This window comes from Canis lupus, chromosome 33, assembly GCF_011100685.1.
Source record: "Canis lupus familiaris isolate Mischka breed German Shepherd chromosome 33, alternate assembly UU_Cfam_GSD_1.0, whole genome shotgun sequence".
Taxonomy (NCBI): domain Eukaryota; kingdom Metazoa; phylum Chordata; class Mammalia; order Carnivora; family Canidae; genus Canis; species Canis lupus.
In genome coordinates this window covers 5,409,676-5,432,707 of record NC_049254.1, presented here as the reverse complement: position 1 = coordinate 5,432,707, position 23,032 = coordinate 5,409,676, and the positions used below count along the sequence as shown (strand labels likewise).

The following is a 23,032-nucleotide window of genomic DNA, read 5'->3' as shown; positions in this document are numbered from 1 at the left end:
ACATCTGGGTGGCTCAGTGGTTAAGCATCGGCCTTCGGCTTAGGGCATGATCCTGGAGTTCCTGAATGGAGTCTGCTTCTCCCTTTGCCTGTATCTCTGCCTCTCTCTTTCTGTGTCTCTTATGAATAAATAAATAAAATCTTTTAAAAAAAGATACCTCAAATAAAACATGTTTCATGTACCTCAAAAAATGAGTATATTTACACTTACATAAATAATAAAAAAAAGTATTTAGGGTTTGCTTTTGAAAGACCAGTAGTAAATTATACAAGAAAAGTTTTACTCAAAGAGAAAATTAATATGACCCACCATTTGCTTCAACGTGGATGGAACTGGAGGGTATTATGCTGAGTGAAGTAAGTCAATCATAGAAGGACAAACATTATATGTTCTCATTCATTTGGGGAATATAAATAATAGTGAAAGGGAATATAAGGGAAGGGAGAAGAAATGTGTGGGAAATATCAGAAAGGGAGACAGAACATAAAGACTCCTAACTCTGGGAAATGAACTAGGGGTGGTGGAAAGGGAGGAGGGCGGGGGGTGGGGGTGAATGGGTGACGGGCACTGAGGGGGGCACTTGACGGGAGGAGCACTGGGTGTTATTCTGTATGTTGGTAAATTGAACACCAATAAAAAATAAATTTATTTTAAAAAAAAAAGAAACAGACTTAGTTTACGGTGATTGTAAAATGAGTCAGAAATACTGTGAAATTTCTGAAAATCCCTACAAGTACAGAGGGTTTTTAAGGAGAATAATCTTAATCATGTGGGATATTTTAAAGTAATTTTGTTATTGAGGACCAATTGAAGTTATGACCGTACAAACAAGTTAACTTTTTCCAATAATGTTTATGTGAGAGATAAATAAATTTAAATGATAAGAGATATTTATTACATGCCTACATTTTTAGATAATATGTTTAGTATATTTGTTGGAACTATTGACAAGATCTAAAGCATTTTAGGGTGGCTCCGTTGGTTAAAGTGTCTGCCTTCAGCTCAGGTCATGATCTCAGGGTCCTGGGATCCAGCCCCAGGTCTGGCTCCCTGCTCACCGGGAGCCTGCTTATCTCTCTCCCTCTGCCCCTCCCCCAGCTTGTTCTCTCTCTCTCTCTCTCTCTCTCAAGTAAATAAAATAACAAAGTGTTTTAAAAATATTAGAACAACAGGCATATTTTCATTCTTCTACAACTTAAACTTAATTCTCATTTTGTTTTTCCTAAGTGAATATGCTCAAAAAAAAGAAAAGAAAACAAAACCAAATTGTTCAAGGAATATAATTGTTTTGCGAAAAGAGGAATTGAATCACCTATGTCTATATAATTCTTTTTTTATAAATTTATTTTTTATTGGTGTTCAATTTGCCAACATATAGAATAACATCCAGTGCTCATCTCATTAAGTGCCCCCCTCAGTGCCCATCACCCAGTCACCCCCACCCCCCACCCACCTCCCCTTCCACTACCCCTTGTTCTTTTCCCAGAGTTAGGAGTCTCTATATGATCTCATTCATTTGGGGAATATAAAAAATAGTGAAAGGGAATAAATGGGAAGGGAGAAAAAATGAGTGGGAAATACCAGAAATGTCTATATAATTCTAAAATAAATTAGAATATATCTATCTTTCGACTGGTTGATAATTAGTTAATTAGTGGGAGAGAAGTCACTGACAGTTTTCACCCATACTCTAAATGCAAAGTCAGGTTCTTGTCTCTGATCCAGGCTCCTGCCTTTCCCTAGTCGGCTCCTCCTAAAACTTATGGGAATAGTAATGCAACCACAAGGCTGATCACCAAAATTGCTTTTTATTGTACTCAAATATTACTTAACTTATAAATTATTGAATATCATGCTGCATGCAGTATCCCTGATAACAACAGAGTGTGGAGTTACAGTTATGAGCTGTAGTTAATTTTGATGCTTCATTCTTTAATTCATGCCAGCTTTCATTTTCTTAACATCCATGAATTTCTTTAGAATTTTTCATTTTTTCCCTAAATTTATCATGAAACAGTATGTTTCTTCTCAGAAAATATTCTGCCAAGAAGCAGGATTTTATTTTATCAGTCACTTAGGGTTACTGTGTATGGAAGGAAACAGTAGAGCCTTATTAGCTTGCAGGTCCAGAGCAATGGGCTGGGCTCATCCATGAACTAAATGACTCCCCATATAGGCCACCTCTTTTACAGCTATTTCTCACCCTGATGTCTGTTTCTATCTGGAATTTTGGAAGGCCCTAGAAAAAAACTAATGTGCAAAAGCTAAATGCTAAATGCTCAGATAAAAATAAGGCACAGTGTTTCTAAATAAGCTAGTTGTATAGGTAATCTTCCCAAGCTTTCACTGGATTCATATCCAAGAAGGCATAATGGGAAGCTGGGATGCTTCACACAGAGCTTATGGACTCCCCTGACCATTAGCTTTCTGGTGGAATGGCACTTGTGGCTTACCTATAGGACTCAGGGCTTTTTTTAGCAGAAGACAAAAGAAACACATCTTGAAAATTGGCATCAATTTATTTCTTAATTATTCTTCTCAAAGCATCTATAACCTCTTTGTTCCTCAGGCTGTAAATAAAAGGATTTAGCAGAGGAATTATTATTGTGTAAAATAAAGAATACATTTTGTCATCATCTTCAGTGTGGCCAGACCCAGGACGCACATACATGAAGAAGAGGGTGCCATAGAACAAGGAGACAGAGAGCAAGTGGGCGCTGCACGTGGAGAAGGCTTTACTCCTGCCCTTTTCAGACTTCTTTTTCAGGATGGCAAAGAGGACACAGGTATAAGAAACCATGATGGTCATAAACGTAAAGATTTGTATGAAGGCCGAAAAAATTAAAACCAGAAGTGTGTTAACTGTAGGATCGGTACAAGAAATTTTGAAGAGTTGTAAAATTTCACAGTAGAAAGAATGTATTTCATTGGACCTGCAGAAAGTTAACCTAAATAACAAACCCACGTGAATTGCTGAGTGTAGAAAACCAACAAAATATGAGACTCCGATCAACTGAGTACAAAGGTTATTGGACATCATGACTGGATAAAGCAAAGGGTTGCATATGGCTACATAGCGGTCATAGGCCATCACTACCAGGAGGAAACACTCTGTGGTGGCACTGGAACCAAAAATGTAAAATTGAGCCATACAGTCAAAAAGTGATATCACATGATTCTTCGATAAAAAATTTATAAGCATCCTGGGAGTCACAGAGGATGAAGTACAAGCATCTGCAAAGGCCAAACTGCCAAGGAATAAGTACATGGGGGTGTGCAGGTGGGGGTCTTTCCTGATGAGAGCAACCAGACCAAGGTTGCCCACCATAGTGATGAGGTAGATGACCAAGAACACCAGGAAGAGGGGGATCTGCGGCCCTGGATGACCTGTAAGTCCTGTGAGAACGAACTCAATCATCTGTGTCTTGTTTTCTTCTGCCATAATTGATCTGGCCAGACGGTAAATAAGAGAAAAAAGTGTGGAAACAGTTACCAAAAATCATAAAAACAGTGTATTTTTGTGTAACCGATGTATTTCTAAAAGATGCTTTTCTTTTTTTTAAGATATTTTTTAAAAATATTTTATTTATTTATTCATGAGAGACACAGAGAGAGAGAGAGGCAGAGACACAGGCGGGGGGAGAAGCAGGCTCCATGCAGGGAGCCCGACGTGGGACTCGATCCTGGGTCTCCAGGATCACACTCCATGCTGAAGGTGGAGCTAAACCACTGAGCCACCGGGGCTGCCCTAAAAGGTGCTTTTCATGTAATCAGCAATCTTCAGATTTTTACCTTTATATGTCTACTTTAATATCCATTCAAAATTTTCCCAGGATAAAAAGTTTTAGAATGAAGTTTACCTAAAGTAACAAGAAAATTTAGTACAAACCCTTTTCAATCCAGCAGAGGTTTTAGAAAGTATATATGGTCTTCTTAAAATTTGTATGAAAGAGGGGTGCCTGGGTGGCTCAGTCGGTTAAGTGCCTGCCTTCACCTCGGCTCCTGACCCCAGGGTCCCGTAATGGAGCCCCATGTGGGCTCCCTGCTCAGTGGGGAGTCTGCTTCTCCCTCTCCCCATACCACCATCCTGTTCATGCACTCTCTCTCTCTCTCTCTCTCTCAAATAAAATCTTTAAAAATTTTATATGAAAGAAGAAATTTCCCATTTTACTCAAGAAACATATAAATAGTAAGAACAGTCAAGAGCACAATAATTTCTTTTGAACTATAACATAAAGACATAACAATCAAAATATTCAAATAGTGGCAGAAGAATAGAAAAGAAGAACAGTGCAATAACGGGCAGCCAGCTCAGAAATAGATTCCACTGTATACAGGAATGTGGCATAAGACAAATATGATGTTTCAGTTTGGTAGGAAGAAGGCGATGGATTTAATGGATTGTGCTGCCACTGCTGGCTATCTGTCTGGATATAAATAAGTTTAGGCTCCTACCTTACAGCATAGCTATTTTCTAAGAAATTTAGGAGACAACAATATAACATAGAAATTAGAGAAATTCTTATCCAAGAGAAGAAGGCCAGTACTAAGCAGAGCTACTCTATAATTTTAATGAATAGTAAGAGTACTGAACGGAGCCAGGGGGCATATCACAGGTTGGGAAATATATTTTACCATGTAAATGAAAGATATAGACATATATCATATAATATAATATGTAATATAAAAATAGCAAAAATAGATAAGAAAAAGACAAACTAAGAGAAGAATGCATAAAGGATATGAACAAGCAATTTTACAAATGAATGAATCAAAATGACCAATAAATAAAATGAAAAGATGCCTAGTTTTCTATGTGTTGCAAATATACACACATGTGCAAGTGCTGGTGTACTCACACACACACACACACACACACATATACACAGATACTTCCTTTCTCACATATCAGATTAGCAGAAATTAAAATGAATAAAGAAATTGCTGGCTGACATGAAAAGTGCTCCTTCCTTGTTACTTGTGGAAATAGGAATTGGAACAGCCCTTTTGACAAAGCAATTTTATATGATCCCATTTAAATCTTTAAAAAATGCACATACCCTTTGATTTACCATTTTGCCTTACATATATCCCAGAAATAAAAGCACAAGTACATGAAGATAAATATACAAAGAAATCCAATGCATTATTTTTCAAGGTGGCAAAGACCAGATGCATCTACAGTAAGATGGTTAAATAAATCATGGTTATGTACATTCATATTTTGTAATATAATTCAGCTATGAAAAAAAGAGTTATTTCACTTGATTTGGGAATTTTCACATTTATTTACCTGAGAATAATATGATGCAGAGAAGTGTAAATAAGATTTCATTACTATAAAATAAGCAAGTATTTCTAAATCTTTTACATGGGGAGAAGTGTGGATAATAGAAATTAAATTCATAGCCCTGGCTTTTCTGGAATAGGAGGTAGAGGTAAAAATGAGTGAAACAGAGAAGAGGAAAAGAGAAAAGTCAAAATGAAAGTTCTATGAGAACAGCACCATATGTACTATGATCTCTTTCACATAAAATTATGTAATTAATTTGTATGTATATTTCTATAGACCATGTCCATAAAGAAATGTGCAGAAGAATAGTCTCCAACATGTTAATACTGGAGAAAAGAATAAGAATGATGAAATCCTATTGTTTTCTTTTACAAGATGTTTCATCACTGAAAAACCCACTGTAAAATTAGGATGCAATCATCTCTTAATTTTGCACAAAATATCAGTTAAAGGCAGAAATAGGCTTCAGGAAATTAGAATTTTCTTTCGGAAATTGTCAGTGGGAACCAACTTTTAACCATTGAGAGTAGATACAATTTTTTTTAATATCCCAAAGTTATCTGTAACTGTATAAGATAGGGATTCAAATAGAACAAGAGTTTTTTAGAAGGTTGTGGGGTGCTTATTTTTTTGCAATTTTAGTAATTTTTTATTAAATTTATTTCTGCATACTTATTCTTTAGTCACAAATTTACCCTTTGGTGTTTGCATGAAGAAATGACATTGATTTTTTTTTCATGATTTATGGGTAGTCTCTGAAAGAACTCTAAAAAGGAATTTTCCAGGGGATATAGATCGTTTCGGATTATCATCAAAAGAAAAAATATATATTCAGGTATATAAATTGTTATGGTATTTTCTTGCATGAAAAAAATTTTCATAATTTTACAGTCACATTTTTCAATATTGATGGAACACAAATTTTTCTTGCCATGAGAGTATATTAGAAAAGCTGAGTTTTGTCTAATGTGTCTAATGTAGAATAGAAACAAAGGCTTTTTTTCAAAGAATCAGTGATCAGCATAAGAGAAGATCATGAGATATTTTTCTATCTTCACTGAAAATAAAGGAAGAATCTATGAGCTTTGTAATTTTTACTTTTGAATGTATACCCACAGGGAGTCCTAAAATGTACAGCACTGATGAAAATATTAATGGAAAATTAAGAATTTAAGACATTTTTCCTCTGCATAAACTGGCCCAACTTTCTTTATAACCTTAAATAATCAAATATTTGTTTTTCCTAGTTTTAGTTCCTACAGTTTTTGACTTGACCAAAAATTAGTAATCTCTATGAATTTTGTCTCAAGAGTTATATGATAAATGAGACAAGGAGCATTTTGAAGTTAGCATCAGTGACTTCAGCCCATATTCTCATGATTTCATAAAATTAAGGAATTTTTATTGTTTTATGCAGACACAAGCTTAAGCCAGAATTTCCCAGTCTGAAAAAAATTGCAAATAAGCTAAATTTGAGCTGCATAGCTTATGTTTCATTTAAACAAACTTCACATTATGAAATGAACTATGAATTTTTCTTCTCATCATTATTGAATTTTTCTATTTTTCATTCTTCTGTTAATCAAAGTTTATTATTTAAAAACTTTCCCCCAAATCTGTCATCTACAGAGTAAAAATTCTAACTGAAATATACATGTCCAGACAGACATTTACTTCTGTCTGTCTAGAGTTAAAAAGAAAAAAAGTCTGTCTAGGATGTTCATTTCTTACTTAGCTGTTTGTTATCAGACAGACAAATTACAACACTATATTAACAAAAATTACAAAAGTCTCTGCACTCTCACTTACTTCTTGTAAATCATTAGAAATGTTTTCTCGAAGTAACACGAAAGGTACAGAAATGAAGCAGAATCATTTTTGCATTGATTTTCCTTGGAAACTCCAAACTGGAGGGAGATAGCATTTCTTCCCTCTATCTGCAAATCTATTATTTAAAAAATTCTGAAATTCCCTTAATACGTCCAAAGGATTCCCAGTGGGATGAAGTCAAAGTTGTTCTACCGGGCTTTGTGAGCTAATCATCAAATCATCTACACGCAGCTAGTTATAACAATTAAAACTACACGTTGTGTCAACAGGGTTCATGATAGGGGCATGTGTCTAAAGTGTCACTGAATGGCGTTTAGAATAAGCTTGTTTTCCTTCCTCTTTTAATGGTCCCACTATGCAAATATTTACTTGCCCACTTGGTAATCCCAAAGGTACATTAGAATTAACATGTCCAAATCTGAAATTAAAATCTTTCTCTATTCCATCCCCAAACCTGCTATTCTTCCAATATTCCCTGTCTCAGGGAACAGGGTCACCAAACAAATATTTGTACACACCATAAATCAGGGACGTATTTGTAAAACTGACTTCTCCCTCAATTCCATTTTCTTGGCCATTGCCTCTAGATTTAATGTACTGAAGATGCCCTAAATCCAACTATCTCTTTCTATTTGTGCAGTTAATCCTAAAACCCATAATGCCTTCATCATAATACCTGGACTTATTAAATAACTTCCTAACTACCCTATCTGCATCTGCTAACACAGTCATCCAGTCCATTTTCCACACTAACATCAGACTGATTTTTTTATAAAATGTACACCATTTCACCATCATCCCATACACACACACTCTTCCCACCTGATGTGTATAAATAACTTCTCATTCCACATAGAGTAATAACCAAAATTGGTAAGCCTAAACATCTATGTCCCAACACTGAGAAAAAAGACCCAGTAAATAACTGTATATAATTGAAGAGGTTTATTGCATTACATGTATATATTATTTACAGTAACCCCAATTGAACTTACAAATAACAGCCAGTATTTCAGTGGATCAACACAACAGAAGTTTAGTTCTCTATAAATATAGGCACATGTGCTTAACTGAACAAATATTTATTCCTTTTGATGATTCAGAGTCCAAGCTCTTTCCAACTTGTCACTCAAGCATTTTCCACACATGACTTCCTTCCAGGTTTATGTTTTCTTTTGGATCAAGCGAGAAGGAGAAAGTTCACAGGGGATTCCAAATGTGAGGTGCTTATGAGCCAGAAATGTAAATGATATACATCACTTTCAATGCTAAACTCAATCATATCACTATAGTCAATTGAAAAGGGAGGCTGTGTATGCAGAATGAAAAGGAAACAGATTTAGTTCATTTCTTCTACTGATTTTACTACAGTGTCTGATTCTTATTTACCTGTTTTACCCTCCTTCCCATGTAGACAGTGTTTTCAGCATCTTCCCAAGGGAAGCAAACCCAATTCCCATCTAGCCCGTATTCCAAGAAAAAGCCAGAATCTCAGTTGATACTCTATAGTCTCCAGCTGTAGCTGTTCTTTGTCTGGAAACCAAGAATTTTGTTTAGTATTTTGCCACATGTTACAATTACGCATGCCAATATACAATTTTTGTAGAATTTGTCTGTCATCCTGTGGAGAACATGAACTTTGCAAAGGTATCCAGAGTCTTTATCAACATAATATTGTCAATATAAACAAACACGCCTGCTATTCTACAAAAGTGTCACCCAAATAAATATTCCTTACATCCTTTTAATCCATTACATTCTCTTCTTAGTAAATTTTAGTCCAGTCAAAAGACTTACTCTTTTTGAGGGACCTAACCACTTATAAGAAGACCTCTATCCTTAATCTGATTTTCTGACTATGTCCAGATTGTCAAAGTTTGGCTAAGAAAAACTGGATATTGGATGAAAGTCTTTTCTCTTGTTTGGAAGCTGCCCCCATCCCCAGTATTTAGCCTGTCTCTATTCCAGGAAATCTCAGCTATGTGGCCAGCAAGCCTATCATTGTGTAGGCGTAAATATAGAGTGGGTCAGAAATATCTGGAGGTTTGGCAGTTGTCTCTGATAAGATGTCAGAAAGTATAGAATTTTATCCCAACCCCAATTTCTCTGTACGTTCTCCTCTCCTACATGCTCATTCCCACACGCATCTATGCCTCATCTGTCTGCTTTGAGTGAAAACAGGTGCTGGATGAGCTGATTATTGGAAGATCAGTATGACTTCACTTGCTAACTTCACAGGATTTCCCACACTGTCATGGGCTTCTGCCTGACAAGCTTCAGGTTCCCTTTGGCTAGAGACTCTGGCCATGTTCTCTCACATCTGGTCTTCACAAATATGCCCCAGGCTTCACAAATATGAACTGAGGTATCACTGTTGGAATTGGGCTATTCTCATGAAAAAGTGACTCTAAAACATTCAGAGTCCAAGAATGGAATTTAATTGCTTGTCCCATGTCTTGCTACCTTCCATTTTCTGTCAGGAAGTCATGTACTTAGTCTGGAGGTGACCTGGGTCTATAATCCTAGTCAATGATTTGTTCAGCAATCCATGGAATAGGTATGGCACTATCCACTAAACCCTACATGTCAGAAAAGAAATTAATTTAAATATTTTTCATCTTTGTTTCTGACATGTTATATGAAAATATGGGAGTGAGGAGGTAGCGTGTGAGCTGTTGGAAGCAGAAAGAAGGTCCCTAAGACCTTCTGTCCTACTAATATCCTCACATTCTTAAGGATTGTTCATTTTTTCAGCTTTTGCAGCCAAAGTTGAGGCCTGTTGGAACTTATGATCTGGTCTCTCTTGAATGGAACAGGGCTTGGCCATCCTGAAAGGCTTTCTGCCTCTCTCAGCTCTCTTTGGTGTGGTAACCCCTTCAGGTCTCTATTATGCCATCTGTCTACATGCCCCAGCCCATACTCTCCAGTCTTTTCAGGAGTGAGTCTCCTGGCCACTCTCAGACACTGCAGGAACTTCCAGGTGCTGGCCATGCAATGCAGTGATGGGGAGCAGACTCCAAAGCTAAACATGAAGGCTCTCCTGCCTGAACACTCTGCAGGGCCAAGTTCATTTCGATGTAGCCAGATGTGGAAGGAGCAGAGTGAGAAATAAACTTTTATTTCCAGTGTCCTAAATGGGAATTTAGGCAAAAAATTCATCTCTTCTAAGGCCACCTATGATAGGTAAAATAATTGCCAACAAATATAATAAACCTGTGAATATGGTAGGTTGCATGGAAAAGGGGAATTAATAACGTAGATAGAATTACAGTTGTTCATCAGCTGAGCTTAAAATAGGGAGATTATCCTGGATTACCTGGAAAGATCTGAGGCAATCACAACGGTCCTTAAAGTGGAAGAGGAGGCACAAGAGTCAGGGGCTAGGGAAACTGACTATAAAGGACAAGCACAAGAGATGCAACCCTGATGGCTTTAAAGGTCCAAGAAGGGCCCATGAGCCCAATGATAAAGGCAGCTTCTAGAAACAGGAAAAGGGAAGAAACAAAGTCTCACCCAAAGCTTCCAGAAAAGAATTCACCCGGATAACACCTTGATTTTGATCCAATGAGATTTATGTCGGACTTTTGCACTACAGAAGTAGTGTGTACATAAATATGTATTGTGTTAAGCCACTGTTCATGGTTATTTGTTAAAACAGAGGCAGAAAACGCACTATGGGAGGTAGGGCAAGATGGAAGAGCAGCGGGGCCCTAACCCCACCCCCCCAACCACTTACCCACATGACTCTCAAACCATCCTGAACACCTAGGAATTGGACCTGAGATGTAAACAGGGAATAGCTGGACGTTACAGAGAGAAAAGTTTTCATTTCTAACAAGGTAGGAAGGCAGAAATAAAGAAATAAAAGAAATGAAAGAAAGGAAAGAAAGAAGGAAGGAAGGAAGAGAAGAAAGGAAGGAAGAGAAGAAAGAAAGGAAGGAAGAACGGAAGGAAGGAAGGAAGGAAGGAAGCAACTTCGCCGGAAGGAAGACTTATTCCCCGCCTTCCTTCCTTCAGGAAGACCTCTCTCTACTCTCTTCGCTCCCCTCCCCCTCCCTCCCGCCTACCTCCCCCCGCCCTCACAAAGCAAGCAAGAACGAAATACTTGACAAGAAAGAACGAATCGAAATAAAGAAAGAAAAAGTAAAAGACTAAAGTGGGGGAGGCTCGCAAGGCGCAGGGTAAAGGGAGCAGCGAGAGCCCCAGGCTGGAAGCGCAGCCCCCACCCGCCGGGACCTTCACAGTCTGCCGGAGCTTCCCGGAGTGAAGAGGGCTCCGCGGGGAAGTCGGCAGAGCCGGGATCGCAGGGAAGCCTCCAGGCCCCGGCGTCGCTACAAGAGGAGCGGCCCCCGCACGGCCAACCGCAGACCTTGGGGGAGGGTTGGAGCACCGCGGCCCGGGCCTCGGGAGACGCCAGTGGCTCAGGCAGCATCTGAGGGGCCAGGCGCGTGGGAACAGGGGTCTCACGGGGTCAACAGCTCCCACTGTGCCTGGCACCGGTGGGGGCGGGGCAGCTCCCCTAGGTGCACACACCTGAGAGTCAGCACGGCATCCCCTCCCCCAGAGACCAGCTGGAAGGTCAGGGGAAGAGCGAGTCCTTGACCCAGAAGCACTGGAAAGCTACAGGACCAAGGGAAAGTCAAGGGAATATAGTATATAGAACTAGAGGGTCTCCCCCCTTTTCTAAATTTTTTTCGTTTTTTCCATTACAACACGTTTTTATATCAGACTAAAAATTTCCAATATTTTATCTCTTTTCCCATCTTAACTACAATATTTTACCAGCACTTCATTTTTAAGTTTCTTCCTTTTTGACTTTCATATTTCTACAATTACGTCTTAGATATATTTTTCACTTCTAGATTCCCTTCAACATATTCAATTTAATTTTGGAAGATATAAGAGATATAGCTTTTTTGTGTGTGTTTTTTGTTTTCTCTGCCTCGTTTTGTTCTACAACGGCGGAAGTTAATACCTTCTAAAACGTGACCAGCATGCACCCAGAACCAGTGGTATACTGTGCTGGTTCATTCTGTGAGACTATATTCTCTCTTCATTCTCATTCTGCCCCCCTCTTTTACCTTGTTTATGTTTTGGTCAATGCTGGGGCCCTCTACAAGTATTGCTGGTTTATATAAATTTGGGACTGAGCATCTTCTAACATACAGAACAAAATACACTCAACCAAGAGGATCATCCTCTTGGACTCCTCAGATAGATTACATTCTCTCTCTACTACTACTTCTTCACCACCATCCCCCAGTTCCCCTCCTTTTTTTTTTCTTTTTTCTCTTTCCCCTCTTTACTTTTTTTCTTTTTCTTTTTTCCTTCTTCCTTGGGGTTTTTAGCCTTCTATTTTTACTACTTTATTTTAAAATTTGTTTTTCACTCTGGTGGTCCTTTGTTTTATTTTGTTTTGATCTTCTTTTTCTTTTTCTGGTCTCTGACCTCATCAGAATCACCAAGGGTGGAATTTACTTAGGTTGTGGTTGATATTTTTTACTCAGCCCACTCATAAACCCACTCTGCACTGAACAAAATGACTAAAAGGAAGAATTCACCACAGAAGAATCAGAAACAGTACTCACTGCCACAGTTACAGAATATGGAATTTCAAATGTCAGAAAGCCAATTCAGAAGCACAATTATAAAGCTACTGGTGGCTTTGGAAAAAAACATAAAGGACTCTAGAGCTTTTGTTACTGCAGAATTTAGATCTAATCACACCGAAATTGAAAATAAATTAAATGAGATACAATCCAAACTGGATGTCCTAACTGCTAGGGTTAATGAGGTGGAGGAAAGAGTGAGTGATATAGAAGACAACTTGATGGGAAGGAAGGAAGCTGAGGAAAAAAGAGATAAACAATTAAGATACCATGAGGAAAGGCTAAGGGAAATAAATGATAGCATTAGAAAGAAGAATCTACGTATAACTGGGATTCCAGAAGAGATTGAGAGGGAGAGAGGGCCAGAAAGTACATTTGAACAAATCGTGGTTTGTGATGAGAACTTTCCTAGTTTGGTGAGGGAAACAGGCATTCAGATCCAAGAGATAGAGAGGTTCCCCCCACCAAAAAAAATCAATAAAAACCATTCAACACTTTGACATTTAATAGTGAAACTTGCAAATTTCAAAGATAAAGAGAAAATCCTTAAAGCAGCGAGAGACAAGAGATTCCTCACTTATATGGGGAGAAATATTAGATTAACAGCAGACCTCTCCGTAGACCTGGAAGGCCAGAAAGTACTGGCAGGATATATTCAGGGTCCTAAATGAGAAGTACATGCAGCCAAGAATACTTTATCCAGCAAGGCTCTCATTCAGAATAGAAGGAGAGATAAAGAGCTTCCAGAATAGGAAGAAACTGAAAGAATATATGACCACCAAACCAGCTCTGCAAGAAATATTAAGGGGGATCCTGTAAAAGAAAGAGGAAGTCCAAAGAAATAAACAACAGAGGGATCCCTGGGTGGCACAGCGGTTTGGTGCCTGCCTTTGACCCAGGGCGCGATCCTGGAGACCTGGGATCGAATCCCACATTGGGCTCCCGGTTCATGGAGCCTGCTTCTCCCTCTGCCTGTGTCTCTGCCTCTCTCTCTCTCTCTGTGTGACTATCATAAATAAATAAAAATTAAAAAAAAAGAAATAAACAACAGAAACAGGGACTGAATAGTCAATACAATGACACTAAATTCATATCTTTCAATAGTTACTCTGAATGTGAACTGGCTAAATGATCCCATCAAAAGATTCAGGGTTTTTGACTGGATAAAAAGCAAGAGATGCCTGGGTGGCTCAGCGGTTGAGCATCTGCCTGAGGCTCAGGGCATGATCCTGGAATCCCAAGATCGAGTCCCGCATTGGAGTCCCTGCAGTGGAGCCTGTTTCTCCCTCTGCCTGTGTCTCTACCTCTCTCTGTGTGTGTCTCTCATAAATAAATGAATAAAATCTTAAAAAAAAAAAAGCAAGACCCAACTATTTGCTGTCTACAAGAGACTCATTTTAGACCTAAGGACACCTACAGCCTGAAAATGAAAGGTTGGAGAACCATTTACCATTCAAATGGTCCTCAAAAGAAAGCTGGAGTAACAATCCTCATATCAGATAAATTAAAGCCTATCCCAAAGACTGTACGTAGTAAGAGATGAAGAGGAACACTATATCATACTTAAAGGGTCTATCCAATAAGAAGACCTAACAATCATGAAGATTTATGCCCCTAATGTGAGAGCTGCCAAGTATATTAATCAGTTAATAACCAAAGCAAAGACAGATAATAGATAGATAATAGATTAGATAATAATACACTAATACTGGGAGACTTCAACACGGCGCTTTCTGCAAATGACAGATTTTCTAAGCACAACACCTCCAAAGAAACAAGAGCTTTAAATGATACACTGGACCAGATGGATTTCACAGATATTTACAGATCTTTACATCCAAACGTAATCGAATACATTCTTCTCAAGTGCACACGGAACTTTCTACAGAAGAGACCACATACTGGGTCACAAATCAGGTCTCAACTGATACCAAAAGATCAGAATTGTCCCCTGCATATTTTCAGACCACAATGCTTTGAAACCAGTACTCAAACACAAGAAGAAACTTGGAAGACTCAAACACATGGAGGTTAAAGAACATCCTACTAAAAGATGCATGGGTCAACCAGGAAATTAGAAAAGAATTAAAAACATTCATGGAAACTAATGAGAATGAAGATACAACCATTCAAAATCTTTGGGGTACAGCAAAAGGAGTTCTAAGAGGGAAATACATCACAATAAAAGCCTCCCTCAAAAATTGGGGGGAAAAAAAGCAAGTAAAACCTACACCAAGCAGAAGAAGAGAGATAATAAAGATTTAAGCAGAACTCCATGAAATAGAGACCAGAAGAACTGTAGAACAGATCAACAAAACCAGGAGTTGGTTCTTTGAAATAATTAACAGGATAGATAAACCATTAGCCAGGCTTATTAAAAAGAAAAAAAGAAAAGACTCAAATTAATAAAATCATGAATAAAAGAGGAGAGATAACAACCAATACCAAGGAAATACAAATGATTTTTAAAATGTATTATGAGCAGCTATATGCTATCAAATTAGGTAATCTAGAAGAAACAGATGCATTTCGGGAAACCATAAATTACCAAAACTGGAATAGGAAGAATAGAAAACCTGAACAGGCCGATAACCAGGGACAAAATTGAAGCAGTCATCAAAAACCTCCCAAGACACAACAGTCCAGGGCCAGATGGCTTCCCAGAGGAATTCTATCAAACGTTTAAAGAAGAAATAATATGTATTCTACTAAAGCTGTTCGGAAAGATAGAAAGAGATGGAGTACTTCCAAACTCATGTTATGAGGCCAGCATCATCTTGATTCCAAAACCAGACAAAGACTCCACCAAAAAGGAGAATTATAGACCAATATCCCTGATGAACATGGATGCAAAAATTCTCAACAAGATACTAGCCAATCAGAGAAGGACAATCATTATATAACTTCACTCATACGGGATATAAGAAATAGTGAAAGGCATTATAAGGTAAAGGAGGGAAATTGAGTGGGAAAAATTAGAGAGGGAGACAAACCATGAGCAACCACTATCTCTGGGAAATGAACAAAGGGTAGTGGAAAGGGAGGTGGGCAGGAGGATTGGGTAACTGGGTGCTGAACACTGAGGAGGGCACTTGATGGGATGAGCACTCTGTGTTATACTATATGTTGGCAAATCGAACTTCAATTTAAAAATATATAAATATATAAATAGATATAGATATAGATATATAGATATAGCACACACTACCTCATACTAGCAATTTGCCTCCCTCCTCGCAAACCCCAGTCCTCTCTGGAAGGGGAAATTAAAACCTACATGTCTGATTCTTCCCCTGCTGTTGGCATCCTCTGTCTCCCTCATAATCTCCCAGGGCCAGAAGAAGTGAATTTGTCCCCTTTTATCACATGTCCTCCTTGAAACAGAATAGCAAGTGTAGGACCCTCTAATAATAGGAAAAAAAACTCAAAAAGAGATGAGTACCAAACCTGGTATATCTCTGATGAAAAGAAGGAAATAAATAAATTTAGAAAGTCTCCTCTTAAAGAATCTCTTAAAAATCAAGTACTAGCTTTGTCCAACTTTAAATACCATGAAAACAAACATATTAAAATTGGATGTTTAAATTTCATGGTTTAATATTTGCAAAAAAAAAATATCCTCATGGATTACAGAACTTCCTGTAGCTGTTTCTCTAGGGGGTCTGGGAAGATGGCAGTCCTGCTATACATCAACCCATGCTGACAAAAACATAGAGAATGTAACAATCTACTAGTGAATTACACCCGGAAACTGAGCCCCAAACACACAGCACTGAAGCCAGTCAGCCCCTCCTCTGGCTTTGGCAACAAATTACTTCTATCTTGAAATCAAAATACTAGGCCAGGGGTTAGAGGGATGTGTCATGTATGTGGGGATATCTTTTCTTATTTTTCACTAAAATATTCACAAATCCATAGGTAATAAAGTCAGGAAGCCAGATGGAAAATATGGATAACTTTTGTAAGGACAAAAAAAGTCTATTTAAGTTACATAATTATGAGGTGATGGAGCACACCTACTATTTCAGCTCATTGTCAATTCCAGCGTGGGGGTGAGGAGTGTATTCAACTGGTGTATTTTTGCTGTAAACAGGTGCTAGTGAAATTACTCAATAAATTAAAAAGTAGAAATTTTTAAAGAACTCAGAAATGTTCATTATATTGCAGGAAAAGTAATTAATTTAAGTATTTAATTGCTAAATATTTGTATATTTCAATGAACACAATGTAAATAATAAATTAATTTCCAAAATTACTTGTAAACTTAAGATATATTCATATTGAATGCCTCATGAGGACTCTATGTTGTCATATTTAGTCTAACAGTATTACTTTGGTGTATATAGCATTTGAATCATTATAAACATCTATCAAAGATATTTGTATCTACAAAATTTTGAAATTTACTTGCTCAAAAACTAGGAGGGCATGAGTAGTTTTTAAGCAGAGGATTTACACAGGCTAATTCTTCCCATAAAAGAATATAAGTTCAGGGGTGTGTGAATGACTCAGTTGTTTGAGCATCTGACTCTTGATCTTGCCTTAGGTCATAATCTCAGGGTCATGGGATCCAGCCCTGAGCTGGGCTCCATGCTCAGCAGGGAGTCTACTTGAAAATCTCTCTCTCCCTATCCCTCAGACCGTCCCCCACTCATATTCTCTCTCTCTCTCTCTCTCTCTCTCTCTCTCATAAAAAAAGAGAATACAAGTTCAAAAAGTTTTAAAATATGTGTATCTGGAATCATAAAAGGTTATTCAAGTTACAAGTTGGAGATTTTTGTTTCACTTTTATCCTTGAGGATGGAATAAAAACCACAATAGCACAATGTAAGTGAAATCCATCCTTACCATGCTCATTATTTTGATGATCACCAGACCTTAAGATGAAGACAAGTCTATCTACTCTAAATTCTTTATTCATTCGTTTAACAAGTACATATTAAAGCCCTACTATGTGCAAGACCCAGGGACACATTATGCTTTATTTAAACAGGGTAAACTCGGGATCCCTGGGTGGCGCAGCGGTTTGGCGCCTGCCTTTGGCCCAGGGCATGATCCTGGAGACCCGGGATCGAATCCCACGTCGGGCTCCCGGTGCATGGAGCCTGCTTCTCCCTCTGCCTGTGTCTCTGCCTCTCTCTCTCTCTGTGTGTGACTATCATAAATAAATAAAAATTAAAAAAATAAAAAAAAAATAAACAGGGTAAACTCTAAAGAATAACAAAAGCTTTTGGAGAAATATTTATTTCTTTGTAATTTTTCTCAGTGCACCTAAAACTTCCTTGTTTCTTAGGCTATAAATAAAGGGGTTTAGCAGGGGGATGATGATCATATAGAACAGTGAATACATTTTATCCTGATATTGATCTGGGCCAGACCCAGGACGCACATACATGAAGAAGAGGGTGCCATAGAACAAGGAGACAGAGAGCAGGTGGGCGCTGCACGTGGAGAAGGCTTTGCTCCTGCCCTTTTCAGACTTCTTTTTCAGGATGGCAAAGAGGACCCGGGTATATGACACTATGATGGTCATAAAAGTAAAAGCCTGTATAAAAGCAGCAAAAATAAAAAGCACCAATGCATTAATAGATGGGTCAGTGCAAGAAATTGTATATAGTGGCAAGATTTCACAGTAGAAGTGATGTATTATATTGGACCTGCAGAAAGTTAATCTAAATAATAATCCTACATGAATTGTGGGATGCAGAAAACCAATTACATAAGACAAACTTATCAACCAAGCACAGAGCCTGTTGGACATCACCACTGGATAATGCAAAGGGTTGCATATGGCTACGTAACGGTCGTAGGCCATCACTACCAGGAGGAAACACTCTGTGGTGGCACTGGAAGCAAAAATATAAAATTGGGTGATGCACTCAAAGTGGGATATCATATGATTCTTAGATAAAAATTTCATTAGCATCTTGGGAGTCACAGAAGATGAGGAACAAGCATCTGCGAGGGCCAAACTGCCAAGGAATAAGTACATGGGTGTGTGAAGATGGGGGTCCTTCCAGATGAGAAAAATCAGTGCCAGGTTGCCCACCATGGTGGTGAGGTAGATGACCAAGAACACCAGGAACAGGGGGACCTGCAGTCCTGGACGATCTGTAAGTCCTATGAGAACAAACTCAGTCACCTGCGTCTTGTTTGCCTCCATCACATGCACTCGGGCTGATCACTGCTGTGAGAGGATAGGTAAAGGAAAAAAATCAACCAAGGATCATGAAAACTGGTATTATGTGGCATATTCCTCTATTTCAGATGGCCCTTACTCAAGAAATACTGAAGTTTAGAGCTTCTCTTTTTTAAAACACACTTGTAATATTAAATTTATTATAGATAATTTCAAGAAGTACATCTTGGTTAAAAGGAATTTTTAAATATATATTATTACTTTAAGAGTGACAGAGACACTGGTTCAGGTTCAAATATATTTTCACCTTTTCTCATGAACTCTTTCATATCTTTTCAGTTGAGCAAAAAACTGGACTATGTCTTTGGTATTGATGATATATATCATTCTCCCTAAGACATTAATGTGTAGAATATTGAGACAGTAAGTTAAAATCCTATTTTCGCTATTTTCTGTTCATTACTGTTATGTTATTTGATTTATGCATCAATATCTCAAATTCCTAACAGGTGCTTCTGATTATACATTCTTCAAAGCCACTCCGAATTTCTAACAGAATCTTTAATTTTCCCAATAAATTAACATATGTGAACACAATCATTCATTCAGTTAACAAGTATTTATCTAGTGGCTCCTGCCTGACAGCACTATCATTCTTAGCTCCATCACACATAGATCTTCTAATTCTGTGGTACACTTGAGACACTAAAATAACCACTGTTTCAAGACTGGAGAAGAAACAAAAACAGTAACCAGCTTTTTTGCACATTTGGAATAGATACGAGAGCTCCCATTAAACATGCCAATGTAGACAATTATCATCCAGTTAACCAAGAATGTCTTTAATATTTCACAGGCACAAATTTTAAAATGATTGTAAGGATTTTTCTTTTCCTGCTCTTTTCAAGATTGCAAGTGGGACTAGCAAAGTCAGGGTGGAATGAAACATTACAAATGGCACCACAGTTGAAAAAATAACCAGTGTTTGGAAAGATGTATTCAATTTAAATAGTAAAAATTATAAATTCTGTTTAAAAGGCAAATCGAATGAGAAAAGATGAACCACAGTAATAGGCAATGAATAACATAAAGACAGTTGAGCCGGGTAAAAGCCCCAAACTAAAAATGTATCCATGAGTTTTACAAGCCTGGGAAGCAAGTGAGAAGGCCAGGTCCTGTGGAGACCCAAAAGAAAAAACCCCAGTCTCATCATCACAGTGCATTTCATCAATGACAAATTATGCACAAGTCTGAACATAAAATGTGTTTTACGTATTCAAATCCCTCTCTTAGAATCTAAAGCAGAATCTACCCATTTATAAGCAGCTGATTAATATATAACCAAGGGAATATTTACCAGTCTTGGATTCACAGCTCCCAGGCTTTTACAACAAGATCACCCAAGTGGGTGTCATTCCAACACCTATTTTTACTTCTACATCAATCCCATATAGATGTAGCTGAAGATTCCCTCCCCAAGTCTGTGCTGGCCTGAAATATCTCAAAGCTCTAACTTGGTAATTCAAAAGAAAGGATAACAATATTGGTGACAAATTCAGTTCTGATGAAAATAATCTTTGAACAGTAAAAATATATGGAAGAATTTGGATACTTTCTATAAAAAGGCACCTGGGGTTTTTCCCCTTTAAAAGAGAGGCTATTTTGAAGAACATAGTTCTTTTTTCACCTCCAATGGAAAAAGGGAAAATTTGGGATTGATTTTAGACATAAAGAAACACCAGCAGAGGCAGGTCACAGTGACAGTAATCATCAAGTGAGCATGCCGCTGTCAAGTCACCGCAAGTACCAGATTATCCTTCTTATCCCGAGAACCTGACAGTGAGGTGTGGCTCTTGGCAGATGTGGTGAAGTCTTTTCTACATATTTCCAGAAAAGTACTAAATAAAAAAGAGTCACATGGAAGGAGAGAGCACAGACTCTCTTTGAAAGTCCCATAACTCTTTAATTGTTAACTGTTGGAAAATCTTCCTGATTCTGTGAGGTTTCCACAATAAAGTGAGAGCCAGGATGAATTTTACTTTCCAAGACTCAAATTATTAAATAGATTGATTCTATAATTGATTGTCCTTCAAAGAAAATGTTAACAGAAATGTAACAAAATTTCAAAAGCTTGGTTCTCAATTCTGCCTTTAAATTACTACGTGATGCGTCTAAGCCACATTATGACCTTCGTTTTAAGGTTCTCATCTGTAAAGCACTAGATTTTATGAGGTGCATTTCTGCCCACAGTCTATGAGACTATAAGTCATCTTTGCTCTTCAGTGGATTGCATAGCACGATAGTGAAGCATAGATGGTATAATAGCAGGAGTTCAAATCTTCATTCTACAAATATATAGCCTTGTATCCACAATGGGTTCAAGAAGTTGAACATAATTTTTATTTAGCTGTTCAGTTAGCCTTCCTTTCCATTCCATTTTATAGATAAATCATCTCAAAAAAATTTTCCAATATTTTGACAACTCATGAGAAATTCTCATTACTAAAATTATATATTCTCTTTTTTGGTGGAAAGAATAATAACAATAAAATAAAGCACTCTATTCTCACCCAATTCTTGTAAGAAGATGCAGATTTGTCATAAGAAAAATTCTCATGGAGAACTCTTAAGATACAAGAACAAAAATGTCAAAGGCAACCATTCATCTCGTGTTAGTTTTCTTTGAAAAATGCATTTTTGAAGGGAAGATATTTATTTCTTCCCATCTTCAAACTGTTTGCAAAGAGAATATTGAAATTCCCTCCATGCCACCAAAAGATTCCCTATAGAATGAAGTCAGTCTACTGGGCATTATAGACTAGTCAACAAATCATTTTTTATGTACTCCTTTCTAACTATTATTTTTATAGCTTGTTTCTTCTGCAAACAAAAGCAGGTTAATTGGAGAAAAAAATGAGAATGTAGAAAAGCACAAAGAAACCAAATTGTTGTAATCTCACTAATCACTGATAAGTACAGTTAACTTTCTGGTGTATATTTCTCCTATCATTTACCCATGCATGAATCTAAGACTTATATATATCTACATGTGTATACTGCATAGGTACATAATTTTATATAAACATTTTAAAGGGATCCCTGGGTGGCGCAGCGGTTTGGCGCCTGCCTTTGGCCCAGGGCACGATCCTGGAGACCTGGGATCGAATCCCACGTCGGGCTCCCAGTGCATGGAGCCTGCTTCTCCCTCTGCCTGTGTCTCTGCCTCTCTCTCTCTCTCTCTCTCTGTGTGTGTGTGTGTGACTATCATAAATAAAAATTAAAAAAAAAAATAAACATTTTAAAATAACATAATGGCTCTGCTGTACATAATTTTTCATAAACTATTCTTAATAATATATAACTTATAATCTTCTATATCATTACAATGGACTCTTGGACAATATGAGGGTTGGGGGCACTGACCATCTGGGCATTTGAAAATCTGTGTATAACTTTTGACACCTCACAAATATAACTACCATAATAGCTTGCTGTTGACTGTAAACCTCACCAATAACATACACAGTTAGTTAACACATATTTTGTACATCATGTGTATTACATACTATATTCTTACAACAATGTAAGCTAGAGAAAAGAAAATATAATAAAATTATAGGAGAAAATATGTTTACAGTTCTAAACTATATTTGTTGCTATTGACAAATAGCACAACACAAAATTATTTTGTGTTTACAAAATGAATTGTCGGTCAGTACCTACCTCAATATTGTCTTCTGGTACAAAACCCTAGATGTGTGTGTTGTATGTGTGTCTAGATGGTATATGTGTGACTAACACTAGACATTGAAAATGAAAAGATGTGAAAAAAGAAATTCATGTTTATTTGCAAGAATACAATTCATGCACTGATACAAAGAAGTAGCAATATGATTGCTTTATGGCAGCATACGATATTAATACAACTGCCTCATGGTAGCCTAGCCTGTACACTAATGAATGAACTGTTATTAATTTTTTTAAAGATTTTATGTATTCATGAGAGACAGAGAGAGAGGCAGAGACACAGGCAGAGGGAAAAGCAGGCTCCCTGTAGGGAGCCCAATGTGGGACTCAATCCTGGGACCCCAGGATCACGACCTAAGCCAAAGGCAACACGCTCAATTACTGAGCCACCCAGGCATCCCATTTTGTTACTAA

At 37.6% G+C, this 23,032-nt stretch overlaps 2 protein-coding genes and 1 long non-coding RNA gene across 3 annotated transcripts; all 3 read right to left on the bottom strand.

Annotated features, from left to right (window-relative positions):
* Positions 1-2,518: 2,518 nt before the first annotated feature.
* On the bottom strand, positions 2,519-3,442 carry OR5AC1 (olfactory receptor family 5 subfamily AC member 1). Its single transcript, NM_001388769.1, has one exon. The coding sequence runs from the start codon at positions 3,440-3,442 to the stop codon at positions 2,519-2,521; it is 924 nt and encodes a 307-aa protein (NP_001375698.1).
* A 4,659-nt stretch (positions 3,443-8,101) lies between these two features.
* On the bottom strand, positions 8,102-11,508 carry LOC111093783. Its single transcript, XR_005383033.1, has 4 exons — positions 11,360-11,508; positions 10,860-10,901; positions 8,513-8,656; positions 8,102-8,349 (listed from the first exon to the last, which is right to left on the bottom strand). It is a non-coding gene; the product is annotated as an uncharacterized LOC111093783 (long non-coding RNA).
* A 6,466-nt stretch (positions 11,509-17,974) lies between these two features.
* Positions 17,975-18,895, bottom strand: OR5AC27 (olfactory receptor family 5 subfamily AC member 27). The gene has a single exon (NM_001388974.1). The coding sequence runs from the start codon at positions 18,893-18,895 to the stop codon at positions 17,975-17,977; it is 921 nt and encodes a 306-aa protein (NP_001375903.1).
* Between the last annotated feature and the right edge of the window lie 4,137 nt (positions 18,896-23,032).

Bases quoted from the DNA above. Each gene is read 5' to 3' on its own strand.
- OR5AC1 (NM_001388769.1), bottom strand. From the start codon at position 3,442: ATGGCAGAAGAAAACAAGACACAGATGATTGAGTTCGTTCTCACAGGA.
- OR5AC27 (NM_001388974.1), bottom strand. From the start codon at position 18,895: ATGGAGGCAAACAAGACGCAGGTGACTGAGTTTGTTCTCATAGGACTT.